The sequence below is a fragment of the Coturnix japonica genome, chromosome 3 (assembly GCF_054131305.1).
Source record: "Coturnix japonica strain WE chromosome 3, WE-NBRP24, whole genome shotgun sequence".
Lineage (NCBI taxonomy): Eukaryota > Metazoa > Chordata > Aves > Galliformes > Phasianidae > Coturnix > Coturnix japonica.
The window spans coordinates 52635604-52651960 of NC_140665.1; the positions used below are offsets into that span (position 1 = coordinate 52635604).

The 16357-nt window shown below is 41.3% G+C and overlaps 1 protein-coding gene across 44 annotated transcripts in view; it reads left to right on the top strand.

The window, feature by feature from the left end:
- MAP7 (microtubule associated protein 7) overlaps positions 1-16357 on the top strand; it is a 94624-nt gene that overhangs the window by 11655 nt on the left and 66612 nt on the right. The window contains exon 1 of one of the 44 annotated variants that reach the window (XM_085543576.1): positions 14514-14903. The exons of 41 other annotated variants lie outside the window; for them this stretch is intronic. In XM_085543576.1, the coding sequence (XP_085399702.1) occupies positions 14891-14903 (13 nt within the window). In that variant the 5' untranslated portion in view covers positions 14514-14890. Of the gene's footprint in view, positions 1-14513; positions 14904-16357 lie in introns of those variants that run through there. 2 more of the 44 variants (XM_085543557.1, XM_085543559.1) reach the window with 2 other exon arrangements.

Below are 16357 nucleotides of genomic sequence, written 5' to 3' on the forward strand. Positions count from 1 at the left end.
GGCAGCTTGGTCTCTGGCCTCCACCACACTTTAAACAAGCAAAGATGCCTGGGATGGAGGCTCTCCAGGTGCAGTCCCTTGACACAACTTAGCAGGGCAGCCTCAAGTTCATTTGGGGCAGAACAATTGGCAGCTGTTAAAAGCTGGGGAGCTGGCTCATGGAAATCAGGTATTGGAAGATTTAGTGGTAACTGGTGACCTTATCCTGCCCATCTGTGTCTGTAGCAAGGTCTGGGGAAGGAGTGGGTGGAAGGAAGGAAAGGTACCAGTTCACGTTACAGCATGTGTTGCATGAAGGGGCAGGGCTGAGAAAGCAGGGCAATGTGCTCTGTGAGCCTACGCTTTCCAGTGAATTTTGTTCATGTCTTTGTGCATTTCCTCCTTTTTGCAAGCCAGTGCCAGAAGATGAGGGTCCAAAAATATCTGTTGTTTTCATGGATATTTTTAAAAACTTAGTTTTGTAGCCTAATTTACAGCTGTTGGGGTTGCAGAAGGAGGTTATGTTTTTTCGGGAAGCAAATGCAAGGCTGTCTCCTCATGTGGTTTCACTGTCTCTAGTTTTTGGTAGGTATCAGGAAGCAATTCCTTTGTAATAAAGGAAAACAGATCCTAATGTGAAGGGATTTATTCACAATAAAGCAATTAGACAGTGCTGGAAGTCTGAGGGCAGTAGGGAATATGTCTATAGTAAAACAAATCTGATTTGTTTAGTCTCTGGTTTTCAGAGAGAAAGTCCCAGATCTGAGGACCTGGTGTGTGTTGTAACATAGTCTGTTTATCAGAGGCTGTGCTGGGATTACTGAGGTTATCTATGCTGGATAAGAATCATCTTACTTCCAGCTCAGCTCCCTAAGAAGGGGTTTCCACTGCTGACGCTGGACAATTGCAATATGTTTTATCAGTGGCTTCTGTAGGACAAACAGTCTGTAGTCAATTCATATGTTCAGGGAGCATGTTCAGTTTCCTGAGTATGTGGATTGCAAAAGTCCAAACAGTGTTGGTAGTCTTTAAAGTTTAATAAGATATTTGATAAAAAGAATCCAGCTTGACTGTGCATGCCAGCTGAGGATAATCCAAAGTAGTGAAAAGACTGAATTCTACAAAGTGACTGCTGTTAGTAAATGAGCTCGTTTTAACCAATGTGTAAATGGCAACATAGTATGCATCAGAGCTGTATGCAAGCTAACATGGTCCAGTATTTGGTTATTGTACCTGCAGAAGAGATTGTTTGTTGAGGGTGCTGGAAGATCTGAGTTCAGTTGAATTTAGACAACTCTCAAAAAAGCTTTATGTAATGAAAGATAGCACTCATGGTAGCAAGCAGATTCTAATTTGCTGTTGCTTTAAAAGTCCTGAGTTGGGGATTTAATTCCCAATTGTGGGGAAGATGCGTGTAAAGGAAATGTAGTTCAATGGTAATTTCTTATGTGAGAGTAAGAAACCTGAACAGTGGTAGAGCTGCCCAAGGATCCTGAAGTTCTCTGTGGTCCAATAGCATTCTTCTTTTTTTTCTTGCAAATAAGCCAATATTTTTTTTCATGAGGTTACTACAATACTGTGCCCTTAGTATGAGGTGACATTACAATTGCTTGGGTACCCTTGTGTTCGTGTTTTGCAGTGAGAAAGTAAAATAACAGCTAAGCACACATTTTGTAATGAAACACTGCAGTTTGATCCCCCGGTGTTTTAGTGACTGCGGTGTAGTCAGGAGTCCTGGCGCTCTTGCTGCTCTACAAGGTTGCTTAGAAACTGCTGCATCTGTTTTCCCCTTCAGACTTGCCTTTGTATCCAGGTAGATAGAAATCTGGCCGTATTTTTAAAAGAAAAACCTTGCTTGTCATATTGAGCTGTAGAGAACACCGTGAGTGCTCTCCTATATTGATGCTGTTGATCATGAGCAAGTGATGATAGAACTCTACTCATTGCTGGGCTCAGCAGAATCAGTGGGAGTACAGCGTTTTTCTTGCACAAACTCACATGTGTATGTTCTTTGCTTACTCAGCCAACCACAGTACTTTTTGTCCATTTTTTTCCCCTGCTTCTTTAAGTTTGGTCTGTGCTTTACAATTGGAGAACTTGTTTTTCTGGTATTTGAGAATTAAGAGTTCTTGTGAAAGCATCTCAAAAGAGAGTGTCGCATTATTACCAGAAGTCTTTTCGGAAGCAAATTACGTTTTAAAGCTATGCTGGGAAATTGCTTAGCTCAGTCTACCAAACCTCAGGCCACAATGGTAGCATGTCAAGAGAACAGGTGCCATTATGGTTAATGCAGGTCGATCTGTTTTAATGAACTACCTGTGAAGATGCATTTCACCAGGCACTGGTTTTGCGGCCGAACACCACTTAAAACTCATATATACTTCACCTGCATTGCACTGAAGTACAGAGTGGATGTTAATGTACTTGGATCCAATGCGTATAATGATGGTGAGGGGGCTATGAGTAATGTTTCATCTGCATTTCTTTACTTATTAAACATCAGAAATGAAATCAGGGAGCATTCTAAAAACTTGAGTTTGAGTTTTCATGTTTCATTGCTTAAGGCTGAGTGTTTGTCCTGTTCAGAGGAGTGGAATGAACTTCATTAACTTCATTCCACTGCAGAATGGAGTTATAACTGCAGAAACATCCCGTCTCACTGGTTTGTAGGTTTGAGTGTGACAGCCATCAAATATCTACATTGTTCCAGATCCCATCTTTAACTGTATGTATAGATGTGACTGCTTAGTTAAACTCAATATAGGAATTACCAGGGGTAGTATGAGGATTTTTTTGCTAGCAGCTTCAGGGAAGCACTTGAATGTCAGCTTCTATTTCTGCTTTAAATGATTAACTCACAGTTAATGGATAGAATAAAGCATGTGGAGGTTGCTGCAATGCCGCATGGGTACAAGTTTCTCCAGGAAGGAGGGTTCATATCTCTGTACCTAGAGGGGCAAGTAGATTATCTTCTAATTATTTCAAAGCTGTTGAAGCCTCATTGTATAATAATGGATGTCAGCCTTGTAGCCACGTCTCCAAAAGCAGGAAGTAGAATAATTGTGCCTTGAAGTACTTGTGACTTTCTTCTGGGCTTCCTAGGTTTGCTCTTCTGCTTTGGAGAAGCAACACCGTTGTTTGTTTGTTTTGCTTCCTTTTCTTTCTAGGTGCAGTTGCTCACAGATGTCTCCTTTGATTGGCTGTTGACTTCTGTTTAGCATTGGAAAGTTTTAGATCAAGTCTGGGGCCATTGCATTTCCCATTACAGCTGGGAAAAAATACTCCAGATAGTGAAGTTTTGTCTTCGTGAGAGCTTTTTTGCAGCCCTGTGTCATAGCCTCCTCCTATTGCATGTTATGTGGTACTAGAGATGTGCTCTTCCTCTGCTTGTCAGGAACAAGGATTTTTCTGAAGGCTCTGAGGATAGCAGATGATACTGAATGCGTAAAGGATAATTTGTATTGCCTTTGCGCTAAGAGAAGGTGAGGAGGCAGAGTAACACAGAAAGTATGATATAATTAATGGGAGTATGATTGTGGTGCTGATGTCTAGATCTGAGACCATCTGACTTGTAAGAAGTCCAGTGAAGAGTCCTGTTTTCAATCAGTCGACAATCTCATAATATCCTAAAACATACTGTCAAGTTTTTGAATTCCAAATAATTTTTAGTTTTGATTTACACTCCTGCACAAGCAAATTTTATTACAGAATGACCGACTAAACTTGATTCCCACTGTTCTGTCTTAGTGTACAAAGCTATCCTGTTTCTCAGTTCTGCTTCAGAAAGCTTGTAGAAAGCTGTTTTGGAAATGCAGGTTTATCCAGTTACCCACCCTTGACATGAGAAATCATTCTTTTATGCAGCCAATTTTAGTGGTTTGTTTTTTTTTCTTTCCCTTTTTCAAAGTCAATTTCCTCATTGCCTGCATGCTGACTAATGCACTAATGAATATTACAATGCTAAACTTTGGATCACATGCCAAACTGAGAATTCACTGTGAATGAGTTCAAACATGTCTGAGCTGTTTTTGAGGGCGTGCAGGTATGATGTCAGTGGAATTACCGCTTGTTTAACTTCTGAGTGCAGCAGTGACAGCATGATGGGAAACAAACTGCTGTACCTTCTGGCCTGGTGTTGCTCCTGAAATGTAACTGCTGTTTCATTGGGAACTGTTGAGTGAGAATGCATGCCCTATCCTAAACTGGCAGTCCACACAAACTGTAGACAGCATTACTTTAGTGTTTAATGTGCTTTCCTTTTTGCTAGGGGAAAAAAACAACAACAAAGAGCAAACACAGTGCCTGTTGATCTTACTGTCATTCCCTGAAGCAGAGGAATAAGAAAGAACTGTTTGCAAAAAGTGCTTTTGCAGCTGTCTAGCTATGTTAGTTGCTCTGAAAGTAAAGCTCCTATTTCATAGAGTCATAGAAACACCAAGGTTAGAAAACATCTCCAAGATCATCCAGACCAACTGTCTACCTACTACCTGTATTTCCCACTAAAACCTGTCCATCTGTACAACATCTCAACATTTCTTGAACACCTCCACAGATGGCATCTTCACCATCTCTGTGGGCAGCCCATTCTAGTACCTGACCAGTCTTTGGGAGAAGTTCTTCCTAACATGAAACCTGAATCTCCCCTGGCACAACTTGAGGCCATTCCCTCTAGCCCTATTACTAGTTACATGGGAAAAGAGGCCAGCCCCACTTCACCACACCCTCCCTTGAGGTAGTTGCAGGGAGTGATAAGGTCTTCCCTGAATCTCCTCCAGACTAAATAATCCCAGTTGCCTCAAGCTTCTCCCTCACAAGACTTGTGTTCCACACCCCTCACCAGTTTCTTAGTCCTTCTCTGAACATGCTCCAGGGCCTCAATGTCTTTCTTGTAGCGTGAGACCCAAAACTGGACACAGTGCTCAAGGTACAGCCTCACCAGTGCTGAGTGCAGAGGGATGATCACTTCTTACTGGCAGCACAATTTCTGATACAAGCCAGGATGCCATTGACCTATTTGACCACCTGGGCTCATTGCTGGCTCATGTTCAGTCAAGTGTTGACCAATACGCTTTTGCCCTTTAGGTCCGAATCCCATGGGACCGTCCCTATCAGTGTCCTGAATAGTTTGAAGCCTGCCCCCTGGAAGTCCAAGGTAGAAGTTTTGCTGGCTACCCTCCTGACCTAAGAATTGGGAACTCTATTATTTTGTGGTTACTCTGCTTAAGGCAGCTCCCAGCCCTCACGTCTCTCAGCACTCATCTGTGAATTTATTTCCTTGGAAACTACAGCAGGTATGAAGACCAAAATGACAGTATTTGATAGAGCAAACTCTCAGTTACAAAACAGTCTTCCAACAGTCATCACTACTGGTTAGGCATTTTCACCAGTGATGAACAAGAGTTCGCATGCCACACTTGTAAAAATCTGCACCAGAGGTCAGCAAGCATCCATGAATGTCAGTGTGCGCCATTGTTTCTACAGGGAGGATTCAGTGACACAGCTTTGCTTCATACACTCTTCCATGTCAGGCGCCATTCTGTCAGGCTGCTCCTCTGCTGCCATCTGTTGCATAGCAATGGCATGTCACAGAATATTGATAGGAAGGCTCAAACTCTACTGCAGTATCACCAACATCTGCCTCTGACATCATAAGCCAACAGAATAAAATAGGAGGCATTACTTTCACAGCAGCCCTCGTACGTTACCCTCCTGTGTTTAGTTGCAGTCTGAACTGCAAAGAGAGGAGTGGGTGAATAAAAAACAGATGGTAGCTGCCATCTGTAAACCAGAAAAGGACAGCAACAACCAGCTGCTGAGTGAGGTATTGGCAGTAGAATTGTGCTGCAGACCAAGCAGTATATGTTTGATGTTATGCCTGGGTTATCAGCATTTCAGTATGCCTGCGTCTTCTGAAATACTGCATGAAGTATTTATTTACTTTTTTGCCAGGCTTCTTATCTGCCAAGTTATTCTTGTGTTTAATGAACAAAATGTCTGTCTGTGTTCAGGGAGATTTTGTGAGTGTCACTGTCACCTGGATTGCTGCTCTATTCCACTTGTCAGGTGCTGACTGGTCACTCAAGATTAGCTACAGAGTAGCTAGGCTTTCCACTGCAGTTTGTTTAAAGTAAATGATGCTGTAGCGTAGCTAAAGTGAGTTGGTAGATTTACTGCATACTAATAAATGGGGCGCTCTACAGAGTCAGCGGGATCCAACAGCTGTCATTCAAAGTAACTTGTGATTTTATTTCTTTTCCCCTGTATACAAAACCTTCTGTAGCATGTATCCATGTGGGGGCCTCTTTTGAAAACTTTTGTTCTTCATTGTGCTTTACCATTCTCCACCACAGAGCATCCAACCTGACCTGCTCACTTGGGTACTGAGGTGGTGTGAAAGTACACTGAGGAAGGCAGCTGCTGTAGCGATGATATAACTAACTAGTGCATCATACACAGCCACGTTCTTCACTTGAGGAAGGCGCATTTTTAGTTTTAAAACAACTGTCTTCTGAGTCTGGTTACTGGAAATCCAGATGCTGATTAACAGTCCTTCTGAGACCTGTGTTACAGTAACTGTCTTTTGTGCCTTTATACTTAAAAAATCTTGTGACAAATATCACATCTAGTAAGATCTTACAGGAACAATTACTATTTCCCTCTCTGGAGAGAGGAAACTAATTTCTACAGAATGCCCTGACAACGATTACAATGAGAGCTTTCCCATCTGAACTGGATATTTCAGGCTGAGTAAGGATTATTGAATATTACTCTGTGAAAAACAGCCAGTCAGGGAGGCTTGAATTTCTTTTGACTGAGCAACAGCGCATTTACATCCTGTTCTCTGTACTGTAATTTCTCCTTTTCTTTTGACTCAACTTATTTGGTTGTCCTTTTGCTCTAATGTTATTTAATTTACACAGCATGCTCCAAAAGTGCTTCGTATGTAGCATAACATAAATATAACAAAATATTCTTTTACAAGATGAGAACAAAGTGTTTTGCCTGTAAACCTTTTGGGAAGACTTTTCTACTTGCGGGTATTAAAAGCAGCAGTGAAATCACCATAGGCAGAGCCTAGGCTTCCACTCTGCTGGGCACTCTTGGGTCATTACATGCAAAACTCCAGTGGGATGTTGCTTTTCTATTTTATAATAGATACTACTGTCCAATTGTATGTACTAAAGCTGTTTTCCAAATACCCCTTTTTTTCAGCTGCCGTAAATTAGTGCAGTGCTGGATAGTGTTTTATGCTTAGTTTTAAAGAGGAGAGGGAATAAAATGGGGAAAATGACTGTGTTGGTGTCCTACGTGCCTCCAAGATTAATCGGGGCCTTCTGCAGAAAGAGCTGTTAATTTGTGTTGGAAACAACTCAGTGCTGAGTAAATGAAGTGTTGAGGCTGATGTCAATCAGCAGTGGGGCCTTTTCTGCTGTTTACATCATACTGTTTTCTCTGTGACCTGCTTGGGCGAGAGCTACCAGGGGCTGGAGCTGGCTCAAGCTGTTCAGGCACTGGTGCTACAGAGTAGCTCCATTTTAAAGGGCCTCTTGGACATGATGTCCTCTGGTGTCTTATGGAGTGACATCTTAATGTCGTCTGAAAGAAATACACTTCCCCAAAGCAAAAATTGTTCCTGGGCCAGTGTTTCTAGTCCTGACTTCTGTGGTAAAGTAGAACTCAGGGCTGTGGGGAGGTGCTTAGGGTGAAAGCCATCTTCTCGCACTCCCCTTTTCTCTCCTTGGGAAGCCTTTCTCCTTGGATCTGCCTTTGTGCAACTGGGGCACTACCCCTTCACCTGCATGCACTGCAAGCTGTCATTGACAAACATTTAAGGACTTGAAATCTGATTATTAGAGGAAGAAAATAGATAAGCTTTGCCTTCTATTCTTCCTTCATTTCTTTCTTTTTTTTTTTTTTTTTTTTTTTTTTTTTTGCCTCTCTAGATATGCAACACTTAGATATTGGGGCAATGTGGGAGTGTCTCTTTTATTTATTTATTTTTTCTTTAAAACTTTGCTGTCCCTAACAAAGAGAGATATAGAGAGATTACTAATGCCAGGTAGAGTGTTGGAGCAGGCTACAGTCAATAGATTTTACCACAAATGTAGCAAAACAAAATACAAAGTGAGCATACCATGACTGTAGATTCTGTTCTTGCTCTGTTAAAAGTCAAGTGCTTTCTTTCTAAGAGGATGGGAAGAAAAAAACCCTTTACTGCCTGCAGTAGTTAACTGCACATCTAGGTGAGCACTGGGTTTTGCAGTCTACAGTCACAGTGGATAAGACATCTTGTGGTATTTGCTGAAGCCCGCCTATTAAAGGACTTGGGCAGTTCAATTTATGAGCACTTAAAATCTAGGCTCCTTTCCTGTAGTCCTTAAAGGCATTTCTAAAGGCCTTATTGGAATGGAAGTTGAAAATGAGTTTTAAAAAATTATGAGAAAAAATGAGACTTAGTCACCTTGAAGATTTTATAGTATTGCTTGGAATAATTGTAACTGAATAGCCTGCTCTTCTGTGAGCTGCAAATTACTTGCTGTAATCCTGTCCTTTCTGGATGTGACTTATGGGTAGCGCAGAGTTTGACATAAGGGGTGCTGGATGTGAGGAATGTTAATTTTAAAGTCCTTTTTGGCCAGAAGGTGTGAGGTTAGGTTTGTACAAAGCCACCAAAAAGCCTCAGCCAACTTTCTCCCTGTGGTAGTTCTTTGAAGTAATTAATTTAACCTCCTGTTTTTAGACTTAGAGCAATTATATATTTTTTTTTCTTGGTAATGTGCTGAAAGTACTTATCACCAGTTATCGGTCTCTCCAGCTTTATTTACCAAACATTATTTTGCATGTAGATAATTAGTGGTCCAATTCGTGCTTGGAAGGAAGTAACCACACATTATCCATTTCAAAGAATGAGAAAACTTTCAAGGACAGGTGTACCTGTAGTACCTGAAACTGCTCTGAAGAAACTGGTGGAAGGGTCTCATCAGACTCAGATTCTCAGATTTCATAATCTTCTGAATTAGTGAATTGGTCTGTATGTCCTGCTGTCACATTCAGTCGCTTCTCAGTCTACCACAACTACAGAATGTTATAATTTTGTATGGGAAGCAGTGATTCCATTTTTTTTTTTTTAAATCCTTCCTTGCAGAGTGTGAGGACTTACTGTTATCTTACTATGCAAACTGCAGGAAGGGGAGCTGAAGCAGGGCACTTATAAAATGGCCTGTAATCTTTCTCCACTTAGCTGGGGCTGAGGTGGGTTGACCAGACCACAGACAGCACCACAGACAAAGGCTTAGGCATGAAGTGCCTGGTCTGCTACTCAGCAGAGGGCAGGGCTCTGTAGGGTGAGTGAAGTGTGTCTGGTATGTTATTTCTACTTGTATTGGGTAGTTTGTTTCTGCTTCTGCAGGATTTTGTGTTTCTTTGTCAAAATGGTCATTTACATGGGCTTACCAGAAGACTGCATCACCTGCAGTCCTGAAGTAGCGTCTGTTTCCTTGCCATATAGCTCACCAGAGTTTCCTGTGCTTGAGTTCCCAAAGATCAAAGCTGCATTTACAAAACATGGAGAGGCACCATACTGGATGAGGTCCATATTCCTGGGGCCAGCTCTTATGCTATTGGCAGTAAATGTTGTTTGTGAAGGTTGTCGGGCAGCCCTGCTGTCAAGTTATTGCACTTCTGAAGCTGTGGTGGCCTGGCACTGGATTCAACTCTGCTGCATTTATTTCCGTGCCAACAATGGTAGAGAGGGAAGTGTTAAAAATGATGGATTGTGAATTTCATCCAGTATGTATAAAGCTAGCACTTTCAAACACCGAAAGAATGCTGAAAGCAGCTATACCGGTGCATTTGGCCTGTGCCTTAGAGGCACATACAACTTTGCTAAATGAAGAGATTGTTCTTTTTGCAACATTTTTTTCTCCAAGGAGGAAGGATAATTTCTTACAGAAAGATGCATGAGCACACAAGGTGTGGTTCCTGACCATTCTTTCAGAAGACTTTATGGGTGTGTGCTTGCATGTAGATAGGGAGCTGCTTATAAGGTGAGTTGGTAGTGCTTCAAAAGGGTCTGTGATAGTGGATACTGCGGTGTAGTGTACATATAACATTTTATGACACTATACTAAGAATTTATATTGGAAGAGGTTTGTATTGCAAGGAAAAGACTCCTACCTCCTGAACTGTTAGCTGAAGGTCTTATGTCTTTCCAGTAATAACACGTGCATCTGATGAATCTTCTCAGAGTGTGTGTGTCATGTGCAAGCCAAGTGGCTTATGAGGACTAGAAGAATGATGTATTGTTCATCTTCCTGGAATAGGAACTGTGGAGTGCTTCTGTTATCCTTCAGCTGCCAGCCAATTACTCTGCTGTTCTCCTCTTCCACCTATAGTTTGTCTTTTTCAGGTTGTTCTGGGACAACTTTCCAGCTTGGAAAGTGATTAAAGTTTGAAAAAGGCAGAAGGGATCTTTGCATTGTTCTTTTCCATCTTGTCATCACACTCTGCTCTTTTCAGAAAATACTCCTTGGTGTTAAGGGGTGATTTCAGATAAGAGTCCTGATGCTGTGATTTAATTGAGCTCACTGTTGTTTTACATACTAGCTTGCTACTAGTAGAATGCCAGGGCATCACCCTGTACATGCAGTTTGTGGACCTGTGTGATTCAGGGAAGGGAGACTTTTACCACAGGATAAATTTATAGAGAGAGAACGGATGCCCTGTCTCCTTTAAAAATAATATCAACAAAAACCCTACTGTTTTTATTCTAGGGAATAGGATAAAAGGACAGAATTCACACGGTGAGCGAAGAGCAAAGCCAACAGTACAATCAAGGAGACCTGACTTTCATTTATTCTCATCCCACAGTGAATATTGGCATATGTGAATATTCCTCCCACAGTGAATATTGCAGAATAAAAATGAGTTTATGTTCTTACTGGTATAGATGGGACTGGTGAGGAAAAAGTGACTGACTTGTTCAGATTCTAAGTAGTTGTTTTCTGTTAATACACTCAAGAACTTTGTGAGGACCTACAGTAGAAGCATGTATCTGGTCAGTAGTTTCAGATCCTGCATATTTGATTGCCCCTCGTTACCAGAAATAAAGAAATCAAAAATATCTATCCATGAATGAAAAACACTGTCGTAATAGTGGATTTTTCTCTTAATATTTAAATGTAAGGGATGGTGTTCAATGTAATGAAAGCCCAAATGAGGGTGAGGTAGTCCAGAGAATATAAATGATGACAAAATCATCTGCAAAACCAGTTTTGCTTCTCCTGTGTGACAGCACTGAGTGAGTTACACTCTTCTTTCAGGCAGCTTTGTTGTTAAGTGCCAACCTGCTTAAGCTATCCATCCTATGATAGGCTGCAAAGTGTATGCTTGAATTTTTCAGGAGTTCTCAGGCTTTCAGGCATTTGCATCTTTCCCTCAGCTCGCTGTCTCTCTTTGTGAAGATGGGTTCTTGCTGAAGCAGCTTCTTGCTTTTGCATGTGTTATCCCCTAGGCACATGACAGCCATGTCAAAAATGCAGACCAACGGGCACATCAGCTCCTGCCAGCCACGTGGATGATTTCCCTTTCCTTTCCTTCGTGTCTGTTTAAATTTTTATGTGCTGAACCTTCATAGAAGTAAGTTTAGAAAGTTAAGCATTGAATTAAAATGGTAGCTTGCCCACTACAGAAATACAGCACTGATATCATACGAGGCTTTTCATAAGGATGAGATAAAAACTGATAATGTAGGTTAATGTTTACACTTTAAAGGTTAACCTTTAGCATGTAGGTGCCCAAGACTGTTGTGTGCTTTAGGAAACAGCAGATGTGTAGTAAGGCCTTCCTGCAGGCAGGCCAGTTAGGGGTGCGGGCTGTGGGTGGGGGTTGCTTTTCCTTTTCTCCTACTCACCTGGCTGAAGGTAAAGCCCTGTCTGTCCCTGTAGGGCAATCCCCTGCTAAGCTGGGGAAATCCATTTTGTCTCAGTCAGTTGATACAGACAACGATCTCTTTGCCCAGACTGAGCTCCCTTCCTCTAGGAGGTGACACGGATGTAGCATTAGGGCAGCCGGCCGCCATCCTCCCCTCTGCTCATGCTGCCACTGAGCTGTGGCGCTTATCTCCTTTGGCTTGAGGCCTTCTGATACTCAGTGGAGTCCTGGGATGGTGGAGAGCATAAACTGTGGACCAGCCTGATATTTGACAAGGGGCTGAGGGACTGTCTTGCACTCTGAGGTGTACTATTCATCTTTGAACCCTCTGAGCACTTCCTACATAAGCCATGACTTGTTTAGCTGTTCCAGCTTCTTACCTGATCTAGGATAAAAACAAAAGCTGTTAGCTTTTCCCCATCTCTGCTGAAAGAGGAAAGTAGTAAGAAAGCACATTGAAAAATAATAATTGAGACACGAAATGAAGAAAGCATCCAGCAAACCTTTGGATTGTACTCTTGTAAAGCTGAAACTGTATAATACTTTTAAAAAGCAACCACCACTGCCTTGACCTTTCTTTTTTGCAGAAACTCTATTCTAACCCTTTTCCCGTCATATTTTGTGCGTATATGCACATGCATTTCAGTTCTGCCTGGAAATGGCTTTCAGATGACTAACCTTTTTAATCTCAGCTAAGTCACATTTATTAAAAATTAACTTCAAAGATGGAAATTCATCTCGCTCCCTCTTTTTAGCCCTGGCCCATTATGAAGGTTAGCGCCTAACCCTTCCTTGCGGCAGGGCTGCTCGATCCTCCTGGCCTGGATGTATCTAGGGCAGTCTGCAGCAGCACTAGCACGCTGTGTGGCTATTTTTGGCAGTGTAGCTTTTGTCTGGCAGTGCTGGGGAGGGATGGCATATGCTCAATACATACATGCTGTGCATGTGACTGATTTAAGGATGAGCGATGAGGTATGGTTTAAATAAAATATATACATAAATACATATCACTCTCATCAAAAAAAGAAAAATAAAGGCTCTCTACATTCTGTTACAAGCCAAACAAATTAATCTGCCTGACTGCATGAAATCTCATATTCTTTTCTTATGTAGTTGTGTGCTCAGTGGACTGTGCATTAGAGGATGAATTAGCAAGTTAATTTACCCTACGTGTCCGTAAGAGAATAGCTTTTACATCCTCAGGCCTTGTGATCTGAACTGCAACGTGAATGTATCAGAATACACAAACACAGCTTTTTATTTTTAGAAGTACTGTAGCAAGGGCTTGGTTTAACCTGCTCTCTCCTTAGGTTTTCAATTCTGTTTTATAGTCACTATCAATTGATATATATATGTATGTATGTATATATTTTTTTTACATGCTCCAAGTGAGCTTGTGGTGTTTTTATCTATTTATTTGTTTTTGTTTGTTTTCCATCCTTTAATGCAGTACCTCAAGGGGACTATTTGCAGAGCAAGTTACCTGCTCATCATTGAGAGCAAGGTTGTTCAAATTAATTACAATTAGTCTTCCATATTAATAATCAAAACTAATTGATGTTTACAGTCTGTAATTTGAGTTGCAAACTCAAAGCAGAGTGTTTATCAGTCTGCATCTCTAATATTCCATGAACCCAAGATGCTTCAGGCTCAGAATTTCATAGGGCTGTAGAGACTTATTTCTCATTTCTACCATTATGTAGCTGGGTCCCTCAGCCAGAACTGGGGCCCAGTTGTATCAGTTGTGAGGCATAAGGAGAACGCTTGCATGAGAGAAGCAGTAGTGTGAGTAAATAAGATGCTAAAGAGAGCTGAGAACAGGAACACTTCTGGATAAAGGTGTGGATCCAAGCTGTGAGAGATGAGGTGGGGTTTGTTCTCCAGGGCCATCATTGGCTTCAGTTGTTTGGAATACTCTGGTAAGGACCGGGCACTCAACCCGGTTCTCCAGTCTTCCTCACCAACTATAGCCTCAGGGTTGGCTGAGGTGGCAGGACAGAGCCATGACTTCTGGGGTTTTCCTGACGTCATATTGAAAGCTGTTAACTTTTTTTATATATTATTTTTCTTCTAGAATGGAGACATATACCCATTATTTATGAGTTGCTTGTAACTGATTTGCTATAATATTGAGCAAAGCAACTATGCTTGTTGAAAAGGTTCACTGGTTATCAAGACAGTAGAAGTATGTCATAAAATTAACTATGTCAACATATATACTAAGCAACATAATGCTGCAATGCTAAAATCTTGTGTACATGTGCAAAAATCCTTCGCTCAGACCAAGACTCCATCTCTGTTGTTTTTTTTTTTAATCTTGAAATACATCTTTTGATTTTGTTTAGTTCTACGGTGAAACAGTCTTTGCTCCAAGCTGCTTGAAATTGCAAGGGCTATTTTAAATGACTGAAGGACTGTGCAGGGCAAACATGGGGGCTTTGTTGCCCTACTTGCCTTGGAGGCAGGCTGGAGCTGGCTGCCCAAGGCCTCCCTGCAAGCCGGGTGCTTGACACTAGGAAATGGGGCAGTGTGGTAGACAGCTGCCAGCACCAATAACCGGTGCCTTGAGCTGCTTAGCATAGGCTAAGCCCAAATCTATTGACGCAGAGTGCAGGGAAGGGCTCGGCAGACTTCTCCCCCTCCCTGCCCCTGTATATAATCTCATGTGGATGTGACAAACTCCATTTTGATTAGATGTTGGACCAGAAACAGAGAGAGTGGGTCAGATTTTACCTTAGAAATCTATTCTAATGATATGTGTTTTTACACTTCCTGAAGCTGCACCTTTTCTTCATCATCTCCTCCTTCTTCCTCCTGGCTCGCATAAATTCCTGAAGAGAATTTCCTTAAAGAAATTACCTGAATTTCATTAATGTAGGATAGGAGATCAAGTGAAGTTGTGCATGTGGGATAATATGGATCATGCTATGGACTCACAGTAGATGTCTGCAGTACAAATGAATATACGGTACTGAATATAATGGATGAAATAGGTAAGTGGCTCACACTTTATATTTCCAGAGATAATTTTTTGAATGGCTTCCTGATTAGAAACTGGAAAACATAGTTACATCTGGCCAGGAAATGCATGTAGGCTTTTTCCCTGTTTGCTTTTGTTTCCTGATTAATTTCAAAGAGCCTAACATGATGTGGGGGGTTTGGGGAAGGGTAACCTGAGTACTGATCATTTGACTTTGATTTTCTAGGATGCGTTTCCGAATGGAAGGCTTTAGGCAGTCATTGATAACTGAGCAGCCAAGTTATTTTATTGCACAAAAAGGACTCTTTTGTTGATGTGGCACTACCTTGTTTTAAAAGCATGAGAAACTTGAATGGATTATCATCTTCTGATTTTCTACATAAATTCTTACTGTCTGATTAGCTCTAAGGAGCCATACTCTGTGTATGTAGTGTAGGTATATATTTGCTCACAGCATCATCCAGTCAGTTTAATTAATTTTAACTTTGAATTTATGTGACTAAAATGAGATGCTGAGGATGGCAATATGCGGAACAGGAAGGGACCTGCCTATCTGTAATGAAATCTTTTATATAAGCTAAGGACTGGTTGCGAAAACAGCTGCTACTTTTGGGATTGGGATGTTGTGCTGTAGCAACTTCAGTATGAGAATATTTCCTTTTCTTTGGCTGCCCTAGGCAAGAGAACTGGAGAAGGATGTTCTACTGTGAGAAAGCTCTGTGTGGGGAGCTATTCCCCAAGGGGAATTAGCTGAGCTTTTTGTAACTCTTAATCTTTTTAGTTATTCAAGTTCACACACGCAGAGCATGAAAGCAAGAGCATTATGTTTTGTTTTTCCTATTGTTTCTACTTAGTTTATTTTTTTGTGACTAATCTAAACAACAAGAAGCAAAAAATTAAATAATAATAAAATTGCAGTCTTGGTTGTGGATGCTTTATTGCTTTCTCATTTGGTTTTCCTGTTTCCTCTTAAGTGGTTGCCTGGTGCATTTGCTCTGTAAGTTCACAGGCAGAGCTGTTCCGCTATAGGCTGTGGCTTATGCCATCTAGCTGTCCTGTCAGCTACCTTTGAAGTAATAAATGAAAATGCATTTGATTCATTAATACAGAATATTTATTATTGTTTTTAAATTTTGCTATGGTAAGTGCTACTTAACATACCTAGAAGTTGCCTGATATTTAATGCTGGCTTCGTGCTGTCATGTGTTCTCTGTGCAACACTTGATCCTAATCCATACTTCCCTTTGTGGTGTTGGCAGCTTGCAGTCTGTGCCCAGAGATGTAGCTTTTCCCTTCCTTCTGTATGCCAGGTGACAGCAGCAGCAGTGATTTCTGTGTGTGTGTTTGGTTTGTTTTTTGGGTTGGGTTGTTGCTTGGCTTTTGTGTTTGGTTCGGGTTTGTTTGTTTGATTTCATGGTATTTTTGGTCCTTGATGTCTGGCTTGTAGGGTACTGGAGGTAGCGTGGA